Source organism: Leptidea sinapis, chromosome 21 (genome assembly GCF_905404315.1).
Source record: "Leptidea sinapis chromosome 21, ilLepSina1.1, whole genome shotgun sequence".
Taxonomy (NCBI): domain Eukaryota; kingdom Metazoa; phylum Arthropoda; class Insecta; order Lepidoptera; family Pieridae; genus Leptidea; species Leptidea sinapis.
This window is the reverse complement of record NC_066285.1, coordinates 5411865-5433333: the sequence shown is the minus strand read 5'-3', so window position 1 is coordinate 5433333 and position 21469 is coordinate 5411865. Positions and strand designations below refer to the sequence as shown.

Sequence of the window (21469 nt, the reverse complement as noted above, 5' to 3'; positions counted from 1 at the left end):
ACAAGAAAAAATTTATTAGCGGTCGAGTGTAGCTATTATGTATATCATATTATAAAAAAAAAGGTGGAAATAAAACTCAAATAGCTGCTTAACAGTATATTTTTTAAATAATAATATTATATAATTCACATACGAACAGTTTACAGTACGAGTACGATATGGCTAGCTAACATTGTATAGGGCTCGATGCGAACGCGACACGATTTCACCGAACAATATTTACATTCACGAGCATGTGACTACTGTGCGCTAAGTGAAGATTCATACAGCACCCGGAACACATAATCGGAGGACAATTATTATTACAATAGAATAAAATACTAATACAAACCCTACCTTCTAACTTAATCCAGGTCCAGAAGTAGTTAATGTCATAATCGCATATTTTGATCGGGTTTTTAGTAATAATAAGACTTTGTTTAGGTAAAGACCTGTTGTTTTTGGCGTGAAAATCCTTTATTGACGTTTGTTTTTTATATTTTCTGTTACACGCCATGTTGTTTTTGTTTAATAGCCACAGAACTGACTGACAACTGGCAACTCTGTCATTTAAAGCTTTTTGATGTGAAACATCTATAGCCGCACGTAAATTTCTGGCGTGGCGACGCATGCCGTGGCGTCCCGTCGCCTTGTCATCAACATCGAATATAACTACTAAGTCACTGATTAAACGAATTAAGTAGTCACGATTTGAAATAAATTCGTAAATTTTTGTATTTAATGAAAATAAATGTTTATTCAATAAATAGTCATCGTTATCTGGAAAAAAATCGTAATATTTTATTTTATCATTATGACATATTTAGTTCCTATCACAATATGTTCTTTTCTGCATATCACTTTTACAAAATAATGTCGATGTTTCACATCTGCCAGGCGTCCCGTGACGGCTCACATTTTTTATTTTTAGTTAAAGTTATTTACCTATATTGGAATATTCACTTTCACAGACGTTACAATGAACCGTTTTAACTTGCTAAAATAGTGTTCAAAGAGTGATTGAGAGAACAAAGTGGTGCTAATAGACGAACCTGACCCTATCATTATAACATGCAGGTAAATTATTATCATCCAAAGTTTATTACGATTATTATGCACTTTAGGGCTCTAAAGTGCTATAAAATCTAGGCTTGGTGCTGGTTTTATGTGTTCTATGAAATGCTACTGCAAAATTAGCCAGCTCGTTTAATACTATCAATGCTTTAAGCCTGTAAAATGATGCATAAAAGAGAACGGGTTGATATATTTTATCTATTCTATCTATTATTGAAAATACTTTTTTCCTTGCCTCAACGTAGATTACAACATTAAATTTTTGGGCATATGCACTATTGCGGAATTCACGATATCATTGTTTATAGATATATATCCATGCCACACGACTTAAATTCCTTTTACCCATACCATCTCCATGCGATAACGAATATTAAAGTTTTGATCTCCATCGTCAATCGAGCGACGGAATTGGACTCACAAATTGTACGAGGACTTTATTTACTTTGTCACAAAATATTCACTGTGCAAGTTGGCTAACTAAGACACATAAAGCAGTAGACAATAAGATAACTAACAGCAAAGACTAACAAAAAAAGTAACGCCCGCAATTGTTCACTGATTTAAACTCAAACAACTAGTATCACACACACACACAACAATGTCGCACGAATTGCCCGAACGACACCCCTATCTTGGGTTTATTACTATGTACTGTATGAATCTTTATGATGTGGTGCTAAACTAATATAAAAATATACACCAAACGATTTCAATATAACTGAAAAGCTTCAGAAAATTTCAAAGTATTATTTAATTAACAAAATTTGAAAAATATTACAAAGCAGGAGGAACTGCGTCGAATTAGTACATTAGGTCGTTTTTCAGTCTTTGTTTTTCTCACGTTACAAGAGACAATTTACTATTTGTTTCTAATAATAATATACAAAGTAAAAATTAAACTTGCGAATTTGTATATCAACAATCAATACAAAATTTAACCTTCGTACATCCTACAAATCTTGATTCCCAACAACTTATTTCTGTTTGTGTATGTACAAAGTAAAAGTATATATATGTACAAAGTGCTGTTTGGGGCTTTGTGATCTATTTGGCGAATAGATAACAGGTTATTCCATTACGCATTTTTGCTTGATGTTAAGACAATAAAATAATACGTAACGTAACAAAACAAATGCAAATGTTCACACAGCATGAAGACCCTAAACAATATTGCAGTAAAATGAGACTCTCTATTAATAACTTATTCACTATTGTAACGAGTTCAATTATTCTGACTCTGAAGTGCAACTGTCATCATTACAACCTCACATAGGAACATCCAATCTGCTACAATATCGACCGACACATAAAATTAAAATCAATTAATCATTAAAAAAAAATATACAATATAAACACCAATTTAATAACGCGAATTTCATTACAGAATTATATTAATAATTAATCAATTGAAGCGCTTGAAGCAAACATCATATACAAAATGCTATTTATTATCACAGGTCGCGTAATGAATTAATGTTAAATACCCTAGGCGCAATGATTAGTCGTACTCACAATTAAAAAATATGTATATTTCACGTTCGCATTAGCCGTTATAATGACGCGCTCTGAAACGGAAGGAGATGGACCAATCGGGGTGCTCGAAATACATGCGACCGAACCGCTCCACCTAATTGGTTGCGCGTCGCGAAACACAAACTGCGCGCAGGCGCTAGGTGGGCGCGTTCGCGAACAGATTGTCAATCCCCGCCCCCTCCGGCGCATCCACAGCGTTGCGCGGTTTATCTTTGGGCACGTGCATTGTGGGCAAGTCTAATATAAATACTTCTTTCTTAAAAAGCTGCCCGACGTTTCTGCCGATCAACTGTAAAAATAATATTGATACATCACTTTATTTCCAAGACAACAAAATTACAAAATTGACAATAAATATGAAATTGTAAACCACGAATAAAAACAGTATTATGAATTTTGCCATGGCAAATAGAAATTGGTTTTCAAATTATTATAAAACATGATTTACTTATCGAAATTCAAGTTAGACGGAATAATGAAAAGATTAATCAGAATACCTTAGAAGTGATCTTCTTGAAGAGGTCTCGTTTGCTCTTGTCGAGCTTGGCCGGGCGTGTGTTGGCGGCGGCCAGTTTGTCGTCCAGACGCCGCAGGTCGGCCGCGTCCACGTCGGGGATGGCGGCCAGCACGCAGCTCACGCCCGGGAACACGGGCCGCAGCGCCTCGTACGCCTGTCCATCGGAACCGAACACTTATAGTCGGAAATGTAATTCGAGATCAAAAATGTAAACAAAAAAAATCAACTTGTCACTGTCAAATTGACAATTCAGAGATTATCAACATTTTTCTAGGTAGTTTAATTATAAACTCATACTTATTCCTAATAAATAAAACATAAATTTATATAAAATATTTACAAATGTCTTTATTTGATAATGGTTACCAAACATAAAATAAATAATTTCCATATTTATATTCGCTCTCTGATTAGGGTTCTGAATAGCTTGATATCGGTTTATCGGAATTGGTTACTCTTATTATAAGTTTTATTTTGCGCAGCCAACTTATCCCCAGCAAAAGTTTGATAATTTTATTTTTGTCTTTTTACGATTTCTAGTAACTGAGCTTTTATCATATATTCTTCAAAATTTATATTTTTGGATAATAAGCCCTTCAATAATTTGCGTTCGATTCTAACCTTCCGGAATGGTAAATGGTACATTAAATCAAATACCGAATTAATTTTTAACATTGGCAGTATGCCCTTTGACCACCACTTTTCATAATTAGCGAATTTTCAGTGTTTTTTTTAGATTCCAACATTAATAATGATCCACCTACAAAACCGTCCTCGCTGCCTATATGAGATATTATGAGACGCCTTCCTATTCCAGTTGGAGCTTTTAAGCCAAAGGCCCTCTAAGAAAGCTTGTTTAGGAGTTTTAATTTGAATATCAAGCCACACTATCGATGTAGTAGTATTAAAAGTATTTACTATTATTATGTCAAATCACTGCACGTTTCATACTAAACTAAAATTCAATTTGTATTCAGGTAGTCCCGCCTTTCATTACGTAGTAATATCTGGATCGATCGCAACCGATCGGATTTTTCAGAATGTACAAAACTTCAACAAAAAATATAGTTGTGCGTAATTTACCTTTGTATTCTATTGTTATTGTAGCTGTTTCTCATTAAAACACGGATAAAACTATAATTTTTTAAAAAATTTAAACCTAGCTAGATCGATTTATTGCCCCCGAAATCCCCTTTATACTAAATTTTATGAAAATCGTTGGAGCCGTTTCCGAGACTCAAATTATATCTTATATATTATATACAGGGTGGACCAAAAGTCCGTTTATAATTGGAATGATGATTAAAAAAAAAGTAATTACAGTAGATCAAAACTGTTTATTGTTTTCGATAGTAAACAAAAAGGGAATCTATTTCTTAAAAATCACATCATCCATATGCAATTCTTCATTATTCTGGCATTGCTGCAATCTAGAGCGGAAATTTTCGATGACAGCTTTACATGTTTCTGTTTAGATGTCTGTGCGAATACGATCCTTTAATTCGTCAAGAGTTACTGGGTTGGTTAGCTGGAACGTAGGGGTTTTTGATCACCATGACATAGTGTCACTCCAATAACGACAATTTTGTCTATTAACATACCCATTTAGGTGGAAGTGTGCCTAGTTGAGAAAAAATTGTTTGTAAAACTGGTGAATCGCTCTACCATTTCGTTCGTAAACTGCAACCTAGTTGCATGGTCCTGCGGCCTTAATTCCTGCACCATTTGGATTTTATAGGAATGTAGACTTAAATCTTTCTTGAGAATGCGGTTTAATACATCATTATCTTGGCACGTTAAGGACAGCAAACCGCTTTCGAGTTGATAGTCCAGGTTGGTCACGAACAGACGATTTTACTCGCTCCACGTTTTCGGGGTCCCTCGACGTTCTAGGCCGGCCAGATCGAGGTAAATCCATTGTTGAACCCGTCTTTTCAAACTTGAGTACCCATTATTTAATTAACACACCTGATGGAGCTTGATTTTTGTGTCGTATCTTGTAATGATTGCAAAACTTTCGTTGAGCTAAGGTCGCAGAATCGTTGTTTCGATAGTACTCGCGTACACAAAATGCACGTTGACTACCGCTAAACGACGCCTTGGTACTAAATTCCCATTGGCCGCTCTTGCAATGCGTAACCCCTCCACCCCCCTCCGCCGCCGTTGCTAGACGTGGCAACTGATTCAAATGTAAACGGGTTTTTGGTCCACCCTGTATATATATAAATTACGTGTCACGTTTTTGTCCGCAATGGACTCAACTAATGAACGGATTTTAATGAAAATAACTTCATGGAGTGCAGTTTGGCCCAACATAAGAGATAGGATAGTTTTTATTTCGATTTGGGATCCATAATTATTTATATTTTCAATATTTGTTTTGTATGGACATATTTTCTATGAGAGAATTTAGCGGCGGACGGTTTGCTAGTTCCACTGTGAAATAATTTCATTATAACAACATTTTTAGGAATTAATTCTTGATGTTTTGAAATATTATCGGCAATCCCTATAAAACAGTATTTTTGTTATCATCTACAGAACACCGTGTGACCTGCAGCGCCAGCGCCAGCAGCGCGGCCTGGTTGGCGTCGTGCTGTCCGTGCAGCCGCAGCGCGTGCAGCGCCGCCGCCAGCGCGCCGTCGGCGTCGGCCGCGCCCACCGCGCCGCTGGCCAGCGCCGACCGCAGCGCCGGCATCGCCAGCGCGCACGCTCGCAGCGACGACGTCGAGTCGTTCCAGGTCAGCGCGCGGAGTATCTGCGATAGCGTAACGTGTACTCGCATTGACCCTGACCTCTACTGTATACGACTGGCCTGGCGGCTGTCAAAGTGCTTTTGTGCCCGTTTGATATTCGCCATTTTGGCGCCGTTTGCCGTGTAGCGAGAGTATGCGGTACTAAAACTGAACCTCAGCAAACATCGATAAATCAAAAATTAATTCTTGAAGTATAAATAATACGGAAAAAGAACGAGATTAATTCAAAATGCAAAAATACTTCAGAGTATTGTAACGTTTCTTCCCAGCCATTTGTATTATACGTCAAATTAGTTCTGTGGACGCTCGCCAGTGGCGCTTCAAATAGACACAAAAAATTTGCTGTCAAACAAATGGAATTGCCTGTCCAGTGAGTGATTGTTGATTAATAATATTGCAAACCCTAATTAAAGTTGTAAACTAATTTGTGAATGATGCGAGACTCGAAACCGCAACCGGTTCGTCCGACCGCTCTTACCGACTGAGCCAATGTTCGAGTAACGCACGGTTCGTAAATCATGATATGTCTTGTTCACTGTTATATCACTTTGAAAAAATAAAAATAACGAGTTGCAATTCGGGAATGCCGTCAAAAGTGAAAACATGAACATTAACGTTGCACTTTTTTTAATTTGGGAATAATTTCACACAGATTGCGATCAGAATAAAATTTCTAACATTTATGTGGTTAAATACAATATTCATTTATTACACTATATACACAAAAAGAGAGAAAGAGAAGCGACAATTTGAAAAGAGCCAAACGGAAAAAAAAATACAGGACGATGTCCTAGCAGCAGAAGGAGAAAAAAAAAGCCTAAAGACAGAGACAAATGCATCAGCGTGGAGGATACAGGTTATACTTAAATACCCTTACCACGTTATCAAATGACATACGTTAATAATAACAAGGAACCAATCTCAAATGAAATATTATTAATCATTTAATACTCATTGCTTAACTCTACATCAATCCACATTTGTCAAATGCCTATATAAATATTTTAGACTAATAATTGCTTGATCCTTCCTATAATTTAATAGGGGTTTTATATGCTGAGTGGGACTATAGATGCAATGTCAAACGCATGCTGTGTATTTAATAGATACATAGATCGCAAGAAGCTTATTCGTAACTATTTTCCTACGTAGGGGCGTTCATTGGTTTTCCAGCGCGGTAGGCACTGTAAGCCTAACTAGTGGTAGTTGCGATTAATGTTTAAGAATTTAGTTCCTGTTATAAGGATAAATATAAGTTCACTTACCAACATTTTTCTGCCGTTCTGTCAGATTGATCGTGTTTTTTAACAAGATTTGTCAAATTATTCAAGTCACCGTAACCAATATCATTCCACACAGTCTTCATTGTAAAAAATAAACAGCAGGTCAAGTAGAACAATAAATTGGAATGGCGGCATCCAAATAGCAAAGTGTATTTTTCGTAATACTTGGTATTGAAATATCTCATAGTTTTACCTTTTTGTTGAGTTAAACTAATATTTGGTATTGGTACATTAAGAGAAACAAGTTTTATTTTATCTACGGACGAAAATTGTGCAAAAGGATACGTAGGTACCTAATTTCTGTAAACAAATCGTATTTTCGCCACAATCGCGACACTGGAATTTCTCCATTATATTTTAATTCCTTTCTTGTTACCAATTTTACACACAAAACACACAGAAACTTCTTTTTTTCTCAATACAAACACTAAATATAATTAACAATAAACAAATCAACACAAACCAAATAACTAATGTAATTAGCTTAATAATTCACGCTCGTGATATAAAGTACACGAAAACACAAAAACTGCAAAAATGGCGCTGTTATTGTTGATTACTAAACAATATATTTTTATTTCCGGAAATGTTATATTTTATATCTCACAATCATGAATCACGTCATGTGCGATGTCGAAACTCTTATGGGAGCACAATAATTTCTTTCGTGAGTTTAATCCGTGACAGCTATAGTTGTCAGTTCTAACTGTCATAAGCATGCCTACCCGAGAAATGCCAAAGAAGTCAAATTGCAATAGTCATATTTAAGAACGATTTACATAGTCATTGTATATTTTTTGCTGTGGTCGTATAACCTCGACAAATAAATTTTGTTATAGAAATTGAACGTATTCTACTAGGTTTGAGTAAGCATTATCGGAACTGCCTACTATCTTATCGGAACGTATTTAGTATATCGTGTAGCGAAAAGCGTACTGGTTGGGTGTTTAATAGAAGTTTCGTTTTAGAATAAAAGAACTATATGTATCTGAATAACCTTGGAATCTAGTGTAGGTATATTATTTAGAATCTATATATGGTAGGTAGGCTATGCCTATTGGCATATATGGAATGCACGCTCCTGTTCCTACGTAATGTGAAACAAACCCATAGTTATAACGAATATAGTTATGTGATACAAAAAATATTCAACAGTATAGCTTATCGCTAAGAATAACAAGCACAACACAACACTACTCGTTATCGATTGCTTTTTAAGTTGGCTAATTATTACAACCGTAATGTAAATAATAAGGGTCTTGTTGAACATAGCATCTCCATAGAATATCACAAATTACCTCTAAATAAATAATAATAAAAGGTAAAATACTCTCACTTTGCCCGCTTCTGAGAAAGATAGCTGCTAGTAATTGAGTTATCTTGTAGAATTATAATACAAGAAAGTATTTGAAGAACGAAAAGAAAACTTTAAAGAAATAAATATTATGACTGTTCATTGTCAGTACATCTATAAAAATTTAATATACGTTCACAAAAATCGTCATCTTTTTGCTCTTAATAGTGATTTTCATTATTATAACACTAGAAATATGGGATTGCTTGTAACTAATTCTAGTAGGCTTCATTTGATACATAATAGCTTTAAGGGTATACACTTTTATAATAAAGTCTCAGCCACTGTTCAGTCATTATATATAAATAAATTTAACTGTTTGATTAAAAAATGGCTCTTTTGTAAATCCTACTACTCCACAGCAGAATATCTAAGTGACTCGACTGCCTGGGACTAGATTATGATTATTTTATAGCAATAGCAATGACAGTACTATATTGTTTATTTCACTAAAAGAGCGCAAAAAAGAACAGAATGCTGGGAGAATTTCTTGCTCCGCTTCTTCGCTATCGGAGTGCCATTTGTTTCCGTTATGTTTATGTTAGAAATGACACCAAAAAGAATTCTTAAGGAATCAATTTTGAGAAAATAAAAGCCTTTTTATGCCTTTTGACGTATGTTTCCTTTAGAGCAATCAACTAATTAAAAATAATTTTTAACTAATTAGTTAATTTAATCGTATCAACATACTGTGTGTAGCACGGCCGGGCCCGCTACGGGGTCTGCGAGCACCATGGCGCCCAACTCAGACACGTGGTCGGGCGCACGACTCCCCCCACCGCCGCCGCATATGTCCTCTTCCATCTCCACATTGCTATATTCAGTGCTCACTGTGCCTTCCACGAGCGACACCTGTACGCAATATAATACATATGCTACTTGCACTGACTTTTGGAAATGACATCTTCCATTGACTCCACTTCCTACATTATTATCAATATACCTTCCTCTTTGTTTAAAAATCATTGACACTTCAGAATTGACGTATATCTTCTGATTTGAAAGATTAGATTATAGATTAAATAGTCACTTGCGCATCGCAGTTTTCGTTAGGACCACCTAACGACCAAGACCCATTTAGTCAGACAGTTGTACATGTCTTGTATTTCGCCTATACATGTAATAAGCAGCATAACTGGTGAGACACTAAAGATACTTGAGGACGTGATATTTGGCGAAAATGAAATTTAAAATAAAGATTATTTGACAACTTAGTAAACAAAGCCGAAAATTAAGTAATTAATTACGCAAAGCATGTTCAGCGCAAGATCGCACAGACTGTATTGTGTGCTAATCGCGGCGTGCGGATAAAGATAGCGGGAAGGCGGACACACAGACCCGTCGGCGCTTGCGCTTGTCACGTGCATGTTTCAACAATACATTTACATAATTGAGATTTTTTTTTTTAAATAAAGTAAGTACTTACCTAATTTTATTACATTATTAGAGGGAGATGCGAATACCAAGCAATCTCCTTAAATATCGTTAGTGTCTCAGCAGTCATATTGTCCACTGTTAAGTCATATAACAATATTGTCATGATGTATTTATTCCGTGTACATTCTGAACCATGTACAGAGGTTCGCATTACCTTGAGTACCTCCAGGTGTTCCCGCGTGAGGTGCCTCACCAACATGTCCTCAAGTACCTCCTGAGACTCACTGCCGCTCTCCTCCTCCAGCTTGCCGGACTCGTAAAGTGACGTCACATACTCCCATCGCTGCGATAAGTGCACAACCACTGAAAAATAAAGCGTAATGTAAGCGTAAATATTATATACACTAAGGAGCTTTGAGTATGAGCGATAGATATAAATGGCCGGACGGCAGCCACTGTGAGCCTCCAGTCAATATGGTCGCGTAACATTTTAGGACAATATAGACGTATACTCTCACATAATATACGCAATCAGCAGGGTGGATGCGAGAAATTGTGCTCAAAACAGGAGCGCGACAGCTACAACACAACATATGTTATTTATATATTTTTCGAAAACTTGTTTCGTGCCGCACAGTCAATGCGCCGTCACGGTACGTGCCGGTTTTTCGAGTATTTGCGCGGGATGGGTGACGTACCGCATACACTTATTTTGAAAAGCAACACAGCTGTGATAATTTAATCTTCTACGTTCCAAAGAAGAAAATTATATACGGAAAACATATTGTGTGTATCGCACGACATGTGCAAGATCCCTTATATTTATTCCTCAGTCACTCTTATAAATTAAGAATTTTGAAGCGTTACATTGCGTACACAGAATGCGGACCGGGTGGGGCCTGTCGTATCGCAGCGACTGAAATAATAGCATAGCAAGCAAACCGTCGCACTCCGTCTCGCTGTATCTCTAGTCGATTCATATAAAAATAGTAAGGCCAGGTCAACCAGTGCACGCTTATGTTGAGTTTGGTGTATTTTTTTAATGAAAATGGTGGTAGCTCCAGTTGAATTTTGAATCAATTATTAGACCAAGGTATTTATGTGTATCCACTATATCAATTGCAGGACACCTACAGGTTCCTAGCCCATGCAGACAAATATGATTGTGTGAAATTATAGATTTTGGTGTAGGGTGCTTGATGTAGGGTGATTTGATAATCATGAGCTTAGTTTCACTAATGTTTAGTACTAAACCAGCATCATGACACCATTTAGTTATCGTCTCCAAGTCAGACTGAAGATATTCACATGCTCTATTGATATCTTTACTTGACACAATAAGGCAAGTGTCATCTGCAAATCGGTAACACGTGCTGTATTTTAGGCAGTTTCCCAAATCGTTCACATACGATAAAAAGTGTAGGGGACCCAGGACTGATCCTTGAGCCGTTCCCTCAGTCACCATTTTGGGGTCACTGTATGTATTTTGTACTTTAACAGTAAATGTACGATTTGTGAGATAATTTTTGAACCACTTTAGTAACGGACCCCTGATTCCACAATCATCTAGATTTTGGATTAGTTGTTCATGCTGCAATGTTTCAAATGCCCGCGAAAAGTCAATAAATAGGGCCAGTACAATTTTTTTGTTGTTTAAGTGAGCATTTACCTCGTCAGTGAAAGAATATATGAGGTCTGTTGCACTTTTACCCGCTTGAAACCCAAATTGATTGCTACTAATTACCTCTTTCTTTTGATAGAATTGATGAACCTGATCACACAGGATTGTTTCTATAATTTTGTGAATTGCAGAAAGTAAAGTAATTGGCCTGTAGTTCGTATAATTTTCGTGATGACTCTTTTTGTATACTGGTCTTACACAACCTATTTTGAGGTCATTAGGAAAATCGCCTGTTTCGACGTTACAGTTTATTAAATTTGCAATTGGTAAGGCCAGATATTGGTTAGCTAGTGTAAGTTCACTTACTTTGTGACCATCTAGTCCGGGTGCCTTATTTGAGTGTAATTTTTTAATTACTTTACTAACATCGTCTTTGGAGACCTTTTGGAATAACATTGTAGTATTTAAGGGCTTGCGATACGTACTTGCATCAGCAAGTTTTAGTTTGCAATTTGGAATTATATTTTACTGATTTTTCAAATCCATTCGCAAAGTTATCAGCTAACTGTTTAACGGAAAGGCCCTCTTAATTGAGAGGCTCTGCCCATAACAATGCAGTGCCGTTCAGGATTTTCGGAACCCCAAAATTTCTGAGCAGCGCTACAACTGCGCTTGCCACCTAGAGACTTAAGATGTTAAGTCTCATTTGCCCAGTAAGTAATTTCCCTAGTACTAATTTCAGACCAAAACACAGTAATGCTGACACAAGTAGTAAGCAATAATGTAGCCGGCATCCTGGCGACTGGGGGTACTGACTGAGCGGTGCGGCGTGCCGCAGCAGCGGCAGCGCCACGTCGCGGTAGGTCGCGGGCGGACAGTGCAGCAGCAGCGGGCGCAGCGCCGAGCGCAGCACGCGGCGCAGCCAGTGGTCGGGCAGGCGCGGCGCCGCCAGCAGCGCGTCGCACACGGCCCGCGCCAGGCCCTGCGCGCCGTACAGCTCGCGACCGAGCGACGCGGCCGCCGCGCCCACCAGCTGGCACACCTGCGGACGAACGATGTTGGACATACAGTATGGAAAATAAATGAAAATACAAGTCATCCTGCTCCACACAAGTATAGTAAAATTAATAATTAAATTAAAATCCCTAAATTATAAAAAATAAATTTTCAAAGAAACTAAGTATCAAAATTGAATTAGACAAAAGAAAACAGTCTGTTTAGACTACGTACTTTGACCCCGAGGAGCGACAACGTAGCTCACGGCGGCGAATTGGCTGTTACTTCTCTTCCCGTAAACGAGCTCTTAACAATAACATAATTATTAGCGAAGAAATGAAAATTGATTGAAACATTTCACTTAAACTTTAAGAAAGTTAAATTAATAAATACAACTTTAACTTTTTCAACAAAAACTTGATACACTCGCGGGCTGCATAAAGCACTCGCTTGGACACTCCAGACATCGGACACACATTCCGAAAGCTCGCGTTAAACTGAATAACAAATTACAAATACTTAAATAAAAATTGGCGAAAATAAATAAAGGCGTAAATAGAGCATACCCCACAATTCTAGTTTATCGATACTTTATTTACAATTACTAACCAACAATCAAAACAAAGCATTAAAAACTAGTACTTTTGTGTTATTCGAATGTTTTAATATTTTTAACAATTAATACATTAATGAATGGATAAGCTTTGTAAAAACATAGTTTATTTTTGTAAATTCAATACTTACGAAACCACTGTTTTCTTAGTGATTTCCTGAGCAGCGAACAAGTGAGCTCCTTTGCACATGATGCCGGCTAGATTATGAATACCACACCGGCGCCTATTTCTGCCGTGAAGCAGTAATGTGTTAGCATTACTGTGTTTCGGTCTGAAGGGCGTTGTAGCTAGTGAAATTACTAGGAAAATGAGACCTAACATCTTATGTCTCAAGGTGACTAACACAGTTGTAGTGCCGAATATAGTGCAGAATTTTTGGAGTTTTTCAAGAATCCTAAGCGGCACTGCATTGTAATGGGCAGGGCGTGGCGTATCCATTACCATCAGCTGTGCGTCCTGCTCGTCTCCTCCCTTATTTTCATAAAAAAAGTAAGTTGGTACGATTTTTGATAGGTTGCTTTCAAATTACAAACAAGTAATAAATGTTATTGTTTAGTTCTTCCTTATTCACAATCATTATCTCTAAACTACTTCATAATTTGTAAAAATAAAAATTCTGAAGCTGCGTAGTTTTAAATACTGTGTAGGTGTAGTATTTTTACAATAATCATTACAGAACAATTTAAAAAATTCTTAAACAGCTTATTATTTATCGATTACAACTCCCTTTAAAGAAAGCTAATTATCAATAGAAGATGTCCTTCCCTACGCCGGACGACGTTGACCTTGCCTTTGAATAGCGCCGCAGTCAAAGAGACACCGCCGGCACGTGTATCTCTTTGACGCCGCCTATATTGAAATATTCAAGTTCATTGAATCATTGACCCAGTAACACAAATCTTACAGGACGTTTAAATTTGTTCAAAATGAAAAGCCTACTTTTTGACTAAAACCACTGCACGGATTTAGTTAATTTTTGGTATATCGTCAGCTAATATGTACCTACATTTATTTCATATAAGCTGTTTCCATACTGTATAAACTAGCTGACCCGAGAGATGGTGTTCTTCAGATAATAAAAAAATACTGTTTTATAGGAATTTGCCAAAAAATTTTCAAAATATCAAGAATTATTTCGTAAAAAATGCTCTCTGTTGTTATAATGAAGTTGTTTCACAGTGGAACTGTCAAACCGTGCGTCAATAAATTATCTCATACAAAATATGTCCATACAAAACAAATATTGTAAATAAAAATAATTATGGTTGCCAAATCGAAATAAAAACTGGAGATATTATCATAATAATAGATGTATAAATTAGAAAAGCAAATATAAATTCCGTGCGTTTATAGGAGATGCATAACGAACCGATCGAATCTGAGACAGGCTATTTTGAATGAGTGGTAGTTTTTGACGTTCAGCAAGTGATTTTGAATAAAAATATTTGAATTCGAATATGTGTTTTGTGCGCGCTCTTTGCGAATACCACCGTGAACGGGAACTACACTTACGACTAAACTGCTAAGTAATACTATAACCTCCTTATTCATAATGGTTCGCTAACTCTAAACAGCCTCTAAGGAGTGTCTTTTCTCATTCTGACTTAGGTCAATAGAAGAAGACTTAGTGCGAATTAGCAATGCTTTAAGTTAGCAGATTATTATGAATAAGGGGGTAAGTCTATAAATCAACAAACAGTCATCCGTCGAAACGTCTAGATTTTCGACAGTTGGGGGTGTGAGGGGTGAGCCGGACCTGCATACGCCGTTGCCGCTCGAATAAGTTGTAGTTAATAGTAGCAGTATATACCTAACCAATAATAAAACAAATAAGAACATAGAGTAAGTAATGGCACTTTCGGTTTCAAACATAATATATAATTAGCAATGCTACCAACACAACGAAGCCATCAAGTTGGTAGCTTGGGACACGACTTTTAGGGTTGACGCGTCTTTTTTTTGACTACGTTAACCTTGTGACATTGCACATCGTCATTGTGTATTATTTTCATCGCTTAAAAAAAGAATTTATGTCGATTTTTACTTCTTTTACTCGAAATAATATCGAGTTCAAAATGTTTCAGTTTTGAGCCTCACAGAATTTAAGACCAAACCATGTGCATGCTTTCCCATGATTTTTTTGGTAAAACTATTTAGTACGATAAGGAGTTGGCTCAGTTAGAAGAGTCGCTCGGACGGTCTCAGGTTCGAGTCCCGCATCGTTCATAAATTTTGGTTAAAAATTTAATTAATAAGCTTTTCTAAAGTTATCGACGATGGGTAGATTGTGGTTTTGAGTGACATACGCACATTTTCATGCAGCGTGTGCAGGAAGTTCTGCATGCGCTCCTGCGGCGCGGGCGGGCCGGGCGGGGCGGGCGGAGCCAGCGGCGAGTCGGTATCTCGCACACCCATCAGGTTGCGACGCTCGCACGCGCTCGGCAGGAGCACGCGCGCGTGTGCGGGGTGTCTAAGGGAACATAATACTATTTAATATATAAAAAAAACTACGTTTAAAAAACCGACATCAAAAACTGAAAAGTATCACATAACTAAAAATTTAATTTAATACACCTTTACTTTTAATATTAATAAAATACAGGGTGGCGCAATAGAACGTGCATATTGCATCTACTTTTTTCGCGGGGTAGAAAGTGCCCGGGCGGGGGGAGTCTGCATCGTTGGGTAGGCCGTGGGTAGGTTTTGCCCTGTGCTGCCTCGGGGCGTAAAAAGAATAGGGTAGTCCCAGGTCCAAGGGTGTCGTAAGAGGCGACTACGGGCTTTTTGAAAGTGGGAGAGTCACGCTGCTGTCTTATGACGTCAGCACAATCGGGCCAGACTCGTCCGGGCTACTTACCACACTCGCACAGAATACCGGCGTGAAGTAGCGGCCTAGTGCCGCTATGTTTCGCATAGGTTAGTGTCGAGGACCGGAGGCCATTCCCCCCCGTCCTTCCCCCCCCCCCCCCCCAACAAAATATGAGAGCGGTCCTAAAAAATAAATTACCCCAGGAGGGTACCGGCTCTTGTAGAGCCGGAGAATCCCTCCCCGAGCATTCGCGCTCGGGCTGCCCCTTGTATTCTGGGGAGGGCACAGTACCGCGTATGTCACAGGACAAACAGGGCAGCAACACCACGGCACCCCGCTCCACGATTAATGTGGACTTTTGTAACATCCGGGGAATTCACTCCAACTTAAACGCCGTCCACCACCACCTTGAGACGGCGCAGCCGGCCTTGTGTTTCCTTACGGAGACGCAGATATCTCGACCTAGCGATACGTCATATTTAACGTACCCCGGGTACAAAATTGAGCATAATTTCATGCCTCATGCCGGGGTATGTGTGTACGTTAGGGAGGATATCTGCTGTCGCCGTCTCGGCAATTTTGAGGGTAGGGGCCTGTCTACTCTCTGGCTCCGCGTAGATTTAGAGGACCGCGTCCGCATCTATGCGTGTGTCTACAGGTCCCATAGTGGTAACGCAGAAACGGATCACCTCATGGGCTGCGTTCAAGCGGCATTTGATGACGTGCTTGCTCAGATCCCCTCCGCTGATCGTAGTCTTGGGTGATTTCAATGGGCACAATGCCGAATGGCTTGGATCACGTACCACAGACTACGCAGGGCGATCTGTGCATAATTTTGCATTGGCGTATGGTCTGTCCCAATTGGTTGGTCCCCGACGCGGCTCCCGGATGTGGATAGCCACATGCCGTCCTTATTAGATCTTCTGCTGACTACACATCCCGATGGTTACCAGGTCTCTGTCGACGCCCCTCTCGGAACGTCCGACCATTGCCTGGTCAGGAGTGTAGTGCCTATCCGACGCCAACGTCGCAGACCACCAGCGACCCGCCGCGTTTGGCACTACAAGTCAGCAGATTGGGATAGGATGCGTTCCTTTTTTGCATCCTACCCTTGGGGCAGGGTTTGTTTCCTTTCAGATGATCCTAGTGCCTGCGCCGTTGCAGTAGCCGATGTGATACTGCAGGGCATGGATATTTTTATACCAAGCTCTGTAGTACCGATCGGTGGCAGATCACAGCCCTGGTTCGATGCGTCAGTTAAAGCAGCATCTGACTGCAAAAAACAGGCGTATCGAACTTGGGTTGCGGCGCTGGGCTCAAAGGATCCGAACTGCAAAGTTCTGAAGAGGAAATATAACCGTGCCTCCAGATTTTTTAAGCGGCAAATCGCCCGTGCGAAATCGAAGCACGTCGTCAAAATTGGCGAGCAGCTTTCCAGTTACCCGACCGGAACACGCAAGTTCTGGTCGTTGTCGAAAGCTGCTCTCGGTAACTTCAACCAGCCGTCCATGCCGCCGTTGCACATGAGGAATGACACCCTGGCCCATACGGCAAAAGAGAAAGCCGATCTCCTGTGCACTCTTTTTTCCTCCAACTCGACTCTTGACGACAACGGAAAAACACCGCCGACCATCCCGCGGTGTCAGAGCTCCATGCCTGAAGTACAGTTCCGACAGAAAACTGTTAGGCGAGCTCTGTTTTCGTTGGACGTCAGGAAGTCGAGCGGGCCGGATGGCATTTCTCCAATCGTGCTTAGAACGTGTGCCCCTGAGTTGACGCCGGTGCTAACGCGTTTATTCCGGCACTCTTATTCAAAAGGCGTAGTCCCTGATTCATGGAAGTCAGCCCTTGTCCATCCGATCCCAAAAAAAGGAGACAGTTCGGATCCGGCAAACTACAGGCCTATTGCTATTACCTCCCTACTCTCCAAAATTATGGAGAGCATAATTAACCGCCAGCTCTTGGTATACCTTGAGGGTCACCAGTTGATCAACGACCGGCAGTACGGCTTTCGCCATGGTCGGTCGACTGGCGATCTTCTGGTATACCTAACACACAGATGGGCGGCGGCTATTGAAAGCAAGGGGGAAGGCCTGGCAGTTGGTCTGGATATAGCGAAGGCCTTTGATCGTGTATGGCACAAGGCGCTCCTCGCAAAACTTCCATCATTTGGGCTTCCCGAGAGCTTATGCAAGTGGACCTCCAGCTTCCTCACTGGGCGCAGCATACAGGTCGTTATCGACGGTTATTGCTCGAATCCCAAGCCCGTGAACGCTGGAGTGCCCCAAGGCTGTGTGCTATCTCCCACGCTGTTTCTTCTGCATATCAATGATATGTTGGACACCGCCAACATGCATTGCTATGCAGACGACAACACTGGTGATGCCGTATACACGGGCCATGCAGGTCTCTCTCGGGAAAACGTCGACCAGTGCCGGGTGAAACTTGTGTCTTCTATCGAGTCCTCTCTCGAGAAGGTCGCGGAATGGGGTAAGTTGAACCTTGTCCAATTTAACCCCCAGAAGACTCAAGTTTGCGCGTTTACCACTAAAAAAACCCCATTTGCCGTATCACCGCTCTTCGAGAACACTTCCCTTAAAGCCTCGCCTAGTATCGGAATACTGGGTCTCGAAATCTCGAGCAATTGCCAATTCCGTGGCCATCTGGAGGGCAAAGCCAAACTGGCTTCAAAGAAACTGGGCGTCATAAATAGAGCACGGCAATACTTCAAGCCGGCCCACATTCTAGCGCTATACAAAGCGCAGGTCCGGCCTCACATGGAGTATTGCTGTCATCTCTGGTCTGGCGCACCCCAGTATCAGCTCGATCCATTTGACCGCGTGCAACGCAGAGCAGCGCGAATTGTCGGGGACCCAGTACTCTGTGAACGGCTGGATCACTTGGCGTTGCGTAGAGACGTCGCTTCATTGTGTGTCTTCTACCGCATTTATCACGGGGAGTGTTCCGAAGAGCTGTTCAACCTGATTCCTGCCGCCGAATTTCACCTTCGCACGACACGCCACAAGTTACGATATCATCCCCACCATCTGGATGTGTGGCGGTCCTCCACAGTGCGGTTTTCAAGGAGCTTTCTTCCTCGTACCACGAAGCTATGGAATGAGCTTCCTTGTGCGGTGTTTCCGGGACGATACGACATGGGTACCTTCAAGAAAAGCGCGTACACCTTCCTTAAAGGCCGGCAACGCTCTTGTGATTCCTCTGGTGTTGCAGGAGAGTGTTGGCGGCGGTGATCACTTAACACCAGGTGACCCGTACGCTCGTTTGTCCTCCTATTCCATAAAAAAAAAAAGGCGGGCTCATGGAGTTTTAGTCACTATGAGTCACTTCGACGGGAAGCGTCGCGCATTTTACGAGAACTCTCGTTCATACATCGTTACTAGGCCTTTATATTGTTCTGAATATGGACTACGGCAAATTAGTAAAACTCCGAGTGCTAATTTAATTAAAATATGGGTACAGCGTTTTGAAGAGACTGGTTCAACGTTTAAACCACAAGCAAAAGGTCGTCCAAGAACATCTAGGACCGACGACAATATTGAGAGAGTTATGCAGTCTATACGAGTTGATCCACAAATGTCTACTCGCAAGAGATCGTCTGTCTTACACTTATCGAGAAGAAGTTTGCAACGAATTTTAAACTTGGATCTTAAACTGCATCCTTACAAGCTGCAGTTAACACAAGAATTGAAAGAGTCTGACTTCGGAGCAAGGCTCGCATTTGCTAATGAAATGCTTAATCGATTTTCCAATTTTGACAATATCCTTTTCTCAGATGCGGCCCACTTCCATATCAATGGGTTCGTAAACCGTCAAAATTGTCGTTACTGGAACAGTGAGAATCCCAAACTCAAGCACCAGAAACCACTGCATAGTCCTAAAGTGACAGTATGGGCAGCAATCTCTGGTAGAGGAATAATTGGACCGTTTTTCTTTGAAAATGCGCGGGGGCAAAACGTCACTGTTAATACCGAACGCTATGTTGCGATGTTGGAAGGTTTTTTGGCTCCAGAGCTTGAAAATTTAAGAATAGTGAATTCTAGGACTTGGTTTGACCTGTCACACATCAAATGACTCCATGGCGGTTGTGAAACAGATGTTCCCTGGCAGACTGATTTCGAAAAGAGGTGATATCCCATGGCCCCCACGTAGTCCAGACGTGACGCCTCCTGACTTTTTTTTGTGGGGATACCTCAAGAACAAAGTCTACAGCAATAATCCGAAAAACATCGATCAGCTCAAGGAGAATATCCGTGGTGAAATGGCAGCAATTACACCAGCATTACTGAAGAAAGTTTTCAATAACTTCCGTTTGCGATTAGAGGAGTGTCGTCGTAGAGAGGGTCATCATTTAGACGATGTAATTTTTAAAAAATAAACTTCAGTTACTTCTTAATAATACCTCAGTTTTATTTTAACTATACTTTTTGTATTTATTTTTTAATCAATATTTAAATATGCACGTTCTATTGCGCCAACCTGTACTATTATTTGTATGTGTTACATTTAAACGTACTTTTTTTTATGTTCTAGACGAAGCTATCCTGATCAAAGTCACGCGTGGCGAGTGTAGGTACTTGCTATTATATTTGGCTTGGCACCAACTTCAAAGCCATCAATATATAGCAAATATAAATATTAATAGTATTTTATTAATATTAAAGGTAAAGGTGTATTAAATTAAATTTTTAGTTATTTGATACTTTTCAGTTTTTGAAGTCGGTTTTTTAAACGTATTTTTTTTATTTTTTACTTTTTAGTTTCAGTTAATAATTATAATATATCATCAACCTGAATGATAACTCCTAAAAAAGCCGTACAAAAAAAACAATTATATCATCGAGGTAAACAAAAATGTTCATAAAATAAAAACTACTGGGTCAAACTATGTAAAATTTTTATGGGACCAAATGGCATCTATTCTGCATCGAACTAAACAATAAAACTACGTAAATCAGATCATAAGTCTCAGAGTAATCGGTGTACTTACATAAAAAAAATACCGATCGAATTGATAACCTCCTCCATTTTGAAGTCGGTTAAAGAAAATGAAATGCTGTTCGTTAGTCTCGCTAAAACTCCACAACGGTTGGACCGATTTGGCTAATTTAGGTCTTAAATTATTTGTGAAAGTCCAGAGAAGGTTTAAATATGAATAAATAGGAAAATGCTCGGAATGAAATAAAATCGTGCTCGGCGGCCGGGTTGACCACGCGGGGTGCCCGGCCGACGTCATCATCAGAGGTAGTGCCTGTGTCAGGTGGTACCTCAGCGCGGCGGCGTACGGCGCGTGCAGCTCGTGCAACACGCGGCCCAGAGCCAGCGCGTGCGGGAACAGCGGCAGCACGTGCTCGGCGGCCGGGTTGACCACGCGGGGTGCCCGGCCGACGTCATCATCAGAGGTAGTGCCTGTGTCAGGTGGTACCTCAGCGCGGCGGCGTACGGCGCGTGCAGCTCGTGCAACACGCGGCCCAGAGCCAGCGCGTGCGGGAACAGCGGCAGCACGTGCTCGGCGGCCGGGTTGACCACGCGGGG

General features: G+C 40.2%; 1 protein-coding gene across 1 annotated transcript; it reads right to left on the bottom strand.

Moving 5' to 3' along the window:
* Nucleotides 1–83: 83 nt before the first annotated feature.
* On the bottom strand, nt 84–21269 carry LOC126970420 (exportin-5). Its single transcript, XM_050816302.1, has 8 exons — nt 21202–21269; nt 15418–15577; nt 12314–12539; nt 10091–10239; nt 9190–9351; nt 5661–5864; nt 3087–3260; nt 84–2878 (listed from the first exon to the last, which is right to left on the bottom strand). The coding sequence occupies exons 2-8, from the start codon at nt 15520–15522 to the stop codon at nt 2726–2728; spliced, it is 1173 nt and encodes a 390-aa protein (XP_050672259.1). The 5' UTR covers nt 15523–15577; nt 21202–21269; the 3' UTR covers nt 84–2725.
* Nucleotides 21270–21469: the final 200 nt, after the last annotated feature.

Coding starts and splice junctions, on each gene's coding strand:
- LOC126970420 (XM_050816302.1), bottom strand. CDS start 15,522: ATGGGTGTGCGAGATACCGACTCGCCGCTGGCTCCGCCCGCCCCGCCC. Junction 3,261..5,660: donor TGCTGGCGCTGGCGCTGCAG/GTCACACGGTGT, acceptor TCCGATGGACAG/GCGTACGAGGCGCTGCGGCC. Junction 2,879..3,086: donor TCAAGAAGATCACTTCTAAG/GTATTCTGATTA, acceptor TTATTTTTACAG/TTGATCGGCAGAAACGTCGG.